At 37.9% G+C, this 8,576-nt stretch overlaps 1 protein-coding gene across 1 annotated transcript; it reads left to right on the forward strand.

Annotated features, from left to right (window-relative positions):
- The first annotated feature begins 693 nt into the window (after window positions 1–693).
- Window positions 694–1,471, forward strand: LOC122069807 (germin-like protein 9-3). Its single transcript, XM_042633897.1, has one exon. The coding sequence runs from the start codon at window positions 945–947 to the stop codon at window positions 1,323–1,325; it is 381 nt and encodes a 126-aa protein (XP_042489831.1). The 5' UTR covers window positions 694–944; the 3' UTR covers window positions 1,326–1,471.
- Window positions 1,472–8,576: the final 7,105 nt, after the last annotated feature.

Genomic DNA, 8,576 nt, shown 5'->3' on the forward strand with positions numbered 1-8,576 from the left:
ACAACCTGCTGATACAACTATTGGAGACCAAGGATATATGCTGTGACGGTTCATTCACCAATTCAGACCACCTCTCCCCCAGGAAGGATTACCTATCGGACCAAGGAATGTTCCCTGCCCAAAGCAGGCCTCTGGCCAAAGAAATGGGCCCCCACTGATGAAAGGCATTCTTGTCTCGAACGAGACAATAGGGGTCCATTTGGTGGAGAGAGAGAGTTCTACCAGTCAGACTGTAAGAGGGCATGGTAAAGAATCCCCACATTGGCGTTGTGGAGATATTTTTTCCTATAATTTGTAACCATCGAAGAATTATAATACTGGTTGGGTTGGTGCGTACATGTTTGCTTTAGTGGGAAATTGTTACTTTGCAGTATACATCTATAGCAATTGCTTTCTCACTGTTGATGACACACTGAGCTTCCAAGTTTTAACTTCATAATGGTGTTGGTAACAATTATGGCAGTACAATATAATTAACAATAGAATAGGTATATCCATTCACTAGAGTGAGTTTCTTAGTGAGAATGAAAATGCTGAGTGAGGATGAAAATCACTAAGTAGGAGTATTAGTGGTTGACATAGGGGAAACCCACTTTCATAGTGTTCCATTATCTGCAACTCTCTCGTGATCTACTTCTATAAATACCCTAACCATGGCATTCATATCATATCCACACTAGGTAGTAAGCTAAGTACACTATTCCCCTAGAGGAAATGGAAAAATCTCTTGTTGTGTTTGCAGCACTTGCTCTCATATTCATTGTGCGAGTTGATGGTGCAGACCCTGAATTAGTCTCTGATTTTCCATCCCTGATGGAACCGACGAGAGCAAACTCGACGAAGTCTTCTTCACTTACACTGGCATACGGGGTGGTGCACCTGCTTCGACCAGTGGCTTAGGCCGTAAGGCCGTTTCAGTAAGCAATTTCCCAGCTCTAGATGGTATGGGAGTGTCCATGGAGCTTCTTGAGTTCCAGCCTGCCTCTGTGAACGTTCCTCACACTCACCCAAGGGGAGCAGAGATATTGTTTGTTGTTGATGGTGTCTTGACTGTTGGCTCCACAGACAGCAATGGCAAACTCTACAAGAATGTGTTGCAAAAGGGTGATGTGTTCGTCTTCCCCAAGGGCTTTCCTCAATGCCAAGCCAATTTTGACAAGACCAATAAGGCCGTTGCCGTTTCTGCATTTGCCAGCTCCAATGCTGGTACTGTTTCCCTTCCCAAGAACCCCTTTGGATCCAATATCCCAGATGATGTCCTCACCAAGGCCTTCAAGATATCTGCTGACACTCTCCAGCAACTCAAGACCAATAACCAAAGCTGAAGATTTCTTCCTTCACTTAAGTTGTGAGAGTGGTTTAACTATATAAATAAAATAAAATGAAAAAGAAGAACCAAGGCCATGCAGGGGAACTCTTCATCATGTGCTAAAAGTTTTCTCTAGTTATATTGCAGCTTTTTCTTTTCTGCCTGCTTGCACAGAAAATATTTTTATTGCTATCTCATATAACATAAACAAAAGATCTATGGCTAAGGCTCTATTTGGTATGGTTTCTATTTGTATTTATTAACTATTTTCTAAAAATTGTTTGTGACAATAATTTGGACCACAAATAGTATTCCTTTGCTAACTATTTATAAAATAGATTATATGATCAGAAAATAAGTTCCAGTTTCAGCTTAAGCTTTGAGCTTCGAGCGGGAGAGATGGTAGATTCGGGTTTTTTTATTGAAAAAGTATAAAACATAATGAAGTTACCTATTTACCATTGATTTTGAGAATTTTAGCACACATGCTCATTTACGGTAGCAAAAATCAACATAAATGATTTGTTGCCACAAATCACAAATAGCTTGAGAGTAATTTGTGATTTGTGATTTATTCTAATTTATTTCAAATAGAAATAATAAGTGCTATAGATTATACCAAACACTTGTAAAAATAGAAATAAGTGAAATAAATACAAATAGAAATCAATCCAAAGAGAGCCTAAGTGGTGCCGTTGTCATTTGTAGTTTGCAAATGACCTTATTAAAAAAAATAATAATAATCCATTGATTGCGTCTTACAATGCAATATGGTGTTTTTTTTTTATTACTAAAAATATAATTTTATTAAGATAAAAATGAGGAATACATCACACAAGAAAGAGAAACAGGGACAAGGCCAAAACCACTAGAGCAACTTGCAGACTCCACCTTCGGCATTGCCATTAGCAGCAGAGAGTAAGGGAACGCTCTAGCAGAATCGAAAATGATGTCCTCCAAATCCATCAAAATATGACTCGAAAAGGATACTAAGTAATCAGAGTCCTCATTTTGAAGCCTTCTTAGCAAGATAGTCAGCTGCCGTATTAGCTTCACAGAAGCAATGAGAGATCTTCCAAGGGATAGATGCCAAAAAAGGAAGAACAAAAACCCATTTCTGAAGAACAAACCAAGGGATCTGAGTCTTCTACATTGCAGACACCACAGCTGACGAATCAGATTCAATCCACAACCCCCTTGCATTGGAGTTCTTAGCCAACAAAATTCCTTCTAGAACTGCCTAAAATTCAGCCTCATAAATTTCTTGATGCCTAGGAAGATACTGAAAGAGTTGGTCACTTGACCTTCACTGTCACGAGCTATCCCCCCTGCGCTTACCCTCCCTGGATTGCCCAGAGAGCTACCGTCAATGTTAACTTTCATCTAGTTCGGCAGAGGCTCGCACTAGTGCACTTCCAAGGGAGTAGGGGCACTAGGATTCTCAATAGAAAGACCCACCTTCCTGCAGCACATTACATCAGTAATGGCCTTCACCTCTCCCTTCGAGCTTCCCAAGCATAGGGAAAGCTCCTGGCGAATAATCTCCAACATATGATCAGTAGTCCTATACTTCTCCTCATACCATCTCCCACCATACGTTTGCCATAATAAAGGAAAAGCCTATTAACCATGGGGTCTTTAAGTTTAAGCCACAGGCCTTATTCTTCCACCACAACATCACCCCTTCAATTGACTGGTGCACAGGCCAAGCCACGTCAAACCAGGAAGCGAACTTTTCCCATATTCGGACCGAAAACTCGTAAGTAAGGAAAATGTGATTGATACGATCTTCAACCTAGTTACATAATAAGCATATTGAAGCAAGCTAAACCCCCTTTCTTCTTACTATATCATCAGTGGGCAGCCTGTGTTAAGCAAGACGCCATCCAAATGTGGAGTATCTAGGGGGAATCCCTTTGTGCCATATCAATGAGCTCCAAGAAACCGTTGGGGCCTTTTCTCTATCTCCTCCCATGCCGAGGCCGTGGAAAAGGAGCCCAAAGGTGACAGCTTCCAAACACACATATCTTTCATCTGGCCAGGGGGAAGCTTTACCTCCTTCATAGCTTTGAAAATATTTCTTTAGAGATCAGAAGACACCTCTGGACTAGCCCATTTATTGTTGCTGATAAAATCACTCACTTTTGCGTTTGTGCTGAGAGAAGATAGATCAGCATATTGGGCCTCCTCCAACACCGCCTTAGGACCCCACCACTTGTCCTTCCAGAAAATAAACTAGCTTCCCATTTCCAATAATCCATCTCTCGTTCTCTTCCACAAGCCCTACATCTTTCTAATGCCCAAAGCTATGGATGAAGACTGACCTGCCTTGCGCAGATACCATTCTTCTTAATGAGCCTGGCTTTAAAGAAAGAGCTAGCAGCCGATTTTCCGTGCTTAATTCTCTAGACAAGCTTGCTAAGCATAGCCTTATTTGAATCCCTGAGTTTCCTAATTCCGAGGCCTCCTTCCTCTTTAGGGTATTCAATCCATCACATAGGAAGGCGTAGAGTTACCTAATGATTAACAAATGCAAATCCTCCTAGGGAATAAAGCTTTGAAACAAGTACACAATTCAGAGGGAAAAAGGAGAGAGGGCAACACAAACATCCACTCTCCCTAGTTCCCTATGCAAGGAGAGGGAGAAAAAAAAAAAAAAACATTTTCTTCGTATGGAGAGTGAGAATTCTCAATAGTAAATCCTTTAACTCCTCCCTCAATTCTCTCAATTTATAGTTATCCAAAAGCATAGAACTAATTTTCTTGAAAATGAAGAGACAAACTCTCTTAAATATGAAGAAACATGATTTAAGACCCTACGAACACCTAAAAGACTCTAGAACCCTAAGGAACAATTTGAAACCTTCCTTTGGCTAATGGAGGATATTTCTTTCCTCATATAACCTAGATTGACCGCTTCCTTTTGAGGAAGGAAATCCCCAAAGAATGGAAACAAAGAGACCTTGCCATGGGTGAGTTTGAAGACTCAAGACTATAAATTGATGACCCCTCTCATGTTTTGGGTGGTTTGTAAAGGATTTGGCACATTTACAATGTATTTTCATCTATTGGAATCATTTTTGGTTCTATTCTACGGGTCTACTACAGTAGTTCTGGATTGAGCTCTCTGTAACCTGGCCTATGCCTCTCCTTTGGTACGTCTACTTTCTTTCAGTTTTGGTGTCACTAAATTCCAGAATTTTACCTTTTCTACTAAGCGCACATTGCTGCTACCACTTATATTAAAACCCGATTGGGTTTTCTCCTAATCCTCTTAAAAAATGTATTAGGTCTATGTCTTAGGTTTGAACTTTTTTTTTTTCTTCCAGATTTTCAACTAAAAGCAAACTATTTTTCCATTAAATTCCTTCTCCGCTAGTCTGTTTTCTGTGCAGATTTTCATCGTTTTGAATCATCAATTTCAACCACGTAAATTATGTTTTATAACTTTTAAAACATGTTTTCTAGACATTTTAGGATGGTTTTGACATACCTAGAATTTTAGGTATAGGGCCTTCCCCCAACCTATTCCATGATTTTTCTTTCTAGTCTGAATCTACATGAATTTCAAGAATTTTATTTTGATTTTTCATAATGATAAGCATCTACATACCATGATTGATAAATCTTTCATGTTTGTATGACCCCAATCCCCATGGTTATATGTTTGTATGTTTCTCCATTCTTGTAGGTTATGATTATGTATGCTTAGTGGCAAATAAATAATTTTCAGCATATATGTATGCTAGCTGCTTAGGACTTTGCCATGATTTTTTTGTATGATAGTAGCATGTTTGTTTTACTTTCATGTGTACTAACCATGAAGCACAACTAGATTTAGGTATGTCATCTCTTTCCTTCCCCTTTTTGTGTGTATATTAGATTTGGGAGGAGGTTAGTTATGCAGCCGGCTTTCCTAGAGTTAGCGGCTCAACCAATGAGAGGGATGGGATGTCAGGGGCGTAGGGGACTTTTCTAAGGGGAGGAGGAGAGAGATGGACACAAATCTGGCTATCCCGGTGGCACGCCCCGCCTTTTTCCATTATATTTATATAATAGACAACGTAATCATAAAACCTCAATACCTAAGGTTGAAGTTCGATTTTAATAAGTAGATGGAGACAGATGTAACTGATACCTTCCTCGAACTGCAACCTGACACGAACTTAATCATGGGTAGACTAGTTTGGAGTGAAGTCATTTTTTTTCCTTTTAGTTTCAGGTCATAAACCCTATCCAGGTGGCGATTCTCAATCAATAGAGACATTAGACCTTTCACCCCCTTTTTTGTTACGGTCGAGAGGAGAGATATTGAAACCCTTTTGAAATAATCTAGAGGAGGGTTGATAGGTTATACTAGTGGATTTTTAAAAATTCCCTGATTTAAAGTTCCCAATATGTGATTCTAAATTAAAAAAAGTAAGGAATAGAAAGATTAAGCACAACCACATAACACCAGAGTTTATTGTGGTTCGACTCAATCCGAGCCTAGTCCACTCCCTACAAGTTCCACTTGTAAAGTATTCCACTACCTCTTCCCTTTCAGTATAGTAGGTAGGGAGAAAAAAATTTACAAACTCTTTTAAGAATAGGACCCATACAATTTCTTTGCAGGATGAGATGGCCCTTACAATCTCTTAAGGATGAGAGGGTCCTACACACTAGTCTAAGTATGGTCTAGAACAATGTGTAAACAAGGTGTCCAATTCTAGAGTTAACCCAACTCTTGGACAAAAACCAATTCAAAGTGGAATAGAAAAGTTTAGAGTTATCTCTTGTGTGGTGTGTGAATGAAATACAATGTTACAAAAGAATGCACATTTGAAGTCTTTTTAATGCTTGCAATGCGAATGCCAAGATGTAGATGAAGACTTGTAGAGAACCTTGAGTTCCTCTTGAATGGAAAATGAAGAACTTGAACTCAAAAGATGGTATAAACCAATCTTACTTCTAATGCTCAAATAGTGCTTCTTCAAAGTTCGGATTAATTGTTAATTAATAAGTAGAATTACAGGTATTTATAGGTGAAATTAGGGAACTAAAGTAGGTAGAAAATCTCACGCAAATCATATTTTAGGCGTCCTAGTGCCCCCATGAGTACTAGTCGACCTCCAAATATAGCTGTTAAAAAAGTAGCCGTTGGACAAGCCTTTGGAAGACAATCCAAGCAAGCCAGTCACTAGCCAATCGACCTCCTGCATTGACCTACACCTAATCTGGTCGACCTGCTAGAGCCGATTGCTACGTCCAAGTTTTGTCCAGAATCACTTCTGAAGCCATTTTGGGTTGGTTTTGACCGGGTAGATTTTCGTTGACCATAACTTGGTCATACAAACTCCGATTGGGCTGATTTAAAGTCCATTGGTTCCGTAACTCGAAAATCTATAAATTTGTAGAAGAACACTTCTTCAGATACCATCATAAAAAAATGACTAAAATTCCCTTGAACATAAACTTTGCTAAAGTCAAAGTAATTGTCATGACATGTTATAACCAACATGTATCAAATATATCCAAACATATTTGGGTTCTATTACTTAGTGTTTGGGCATCACCTAGAGACATTCTAGGTTAAGATAAACTAAGGTTGCAATATGTAATGCACACTTCTGAGATGTAATGTAGTGCTTGTGTATGGTGTCTGCACAATTACATTGGTCTAAGTTCTGTAAGACTTCTATTTGTCTTCTTGCAAATGGTTTTCTAGTATCTTCATGTTGACCTTGCATTACTTGATGTATTATAATTTTTAATGTAATTTAAGATCTGATACTTTGAGATCTTGTTACTATGAAGTCTGATACTGTCTAATAATTTCTCCAAGTCTTGAGACCAGCTTGTTGATTCTCATCATTTGATGACTTCAACTTCATACCTTCCTTCCATTCATCAAATTCGATCTTGAAGTCTCTACAAAACAATACTTGGATGCAAATTGTGAAATACCTTCATATGTTTGTTATCTTCAAAACTAATTATAGGAGTGTGGGCATGTCCCTAACACCTTTGTCCTCACAATTGACAATTTCATATTTTTATAGAAATTTATTGCAATAGCCTAACAATATACTGATGAGATATTTAATATTTTTGAAAACCATATTGTGGCAACATAATGGTATGAAAGGTGGAAAGTTTGGAGACTATATAAGGAAAACTTGGCATTATGACGACATAAGAGGGCATTTTGAAGGAAAAAAAAAGTATTTACACTATGAACTATTTAACTAATAAAATCAAAATAAATTAATTAAATAATTGAAAATTGGAGGAGAGAGAAACTTACCTGTTGGATGAAATGCCCCCCCACAGACTTAGTCCAGTAGAATCCGATGCTTCTGTTGTAATCTTGGTGGAATTCTGGCTCTTAAGGGTATTTCAGTTGTTTTCTCATTTTTGGGTTTATCTACATTTTTGGGATTTTCATTTTTCTCTATATATTTTTTTTTTGTATTTTTTTTTCTAAAAATGAGAGAGTATTTATAGGGTTTAGAGGGTTAAAAATTCGTTGGTGAATTCTAAAATATCCTAACAAAATCTAGCTGAATTCGCAAACGAATATTAGATTTCGCTAGTGAATTTTGACATATTATGTCATCGAACTTTGGATCTTGTCTGTGAACGAAACTGCTCAGAATCCCCCTTCTGATTAATTTTTGACAAACTTTTGATGGCAATATCTTCCTATCCAATGATCCAATTTTGACAAGTCATATCATTGTCTTTATTTATTTATTTATTTATTTTTAAGTATTATTCTCTAATGGTGTAGAGACGAGATGCAAATTCTCTTGAGATCATAGTCAAAAGAGCTCGAAGCAAGAGACTTACAAGCAAGTTTTTTGCATAAAATGATGGTGAAATGGCGTCACCTTCACATAATAGGCTAGACTCAAGCGTATTATGATAAAATGGTCCTATTCTGGAAGTTCTGGCAGATTTCGGAAAGGTAATGCCACCTAAATTCTCTAGGGTAAAATGATCAAATTTTTGCCAGACTCTGAGATCAGCTTTAGTCTTCTTGTATCAATGCCATGAAAGGTTCTTTAGGGTGACAAAATTTCAATGTCTACGCATATTTGATGCATGGCCTTTATGCTTTGGCGATGGGCTATATTCGATGCATCATTGGAGCATGGTACATCGTGAAGGTAAGAAAATTTTCCTTATCCTTGCAATTTGCTTTATTTTTTGTACTTGAATTTGATCTAATTCTCTTGCTTCTTTTTGTAGTTTTGGTGCTTTGAGTACCTTAGGGTTTGAGCCC

Source organism: Macadamia integrifolia, unplaced genomic scaffold, assembly GCF_013358625.1.
Source record: "Macadamia integrifolia cultivar HAES 741 unplaced genomic scaffold, SCU_Mint_v3 scaffold721, whole genome shotgun sequence".
Lineage (NCBI taxonomy): Eukaryota > Viridiplantae > Streptophyta > Magnoliopsida > Proteales > Proteaceae > Macadamia > Macadamia integrifolia.

Bases quoted from the DNA above. Each gene is read 5' to 3' on its own strand.
- LOC122069807 (XM_042633897.1), top strand. From the start codon at position 945: ATGGGAGTGTCCATGGAGCTTCTTGAGTTCCAGCCTGCCTCTGTGAAC.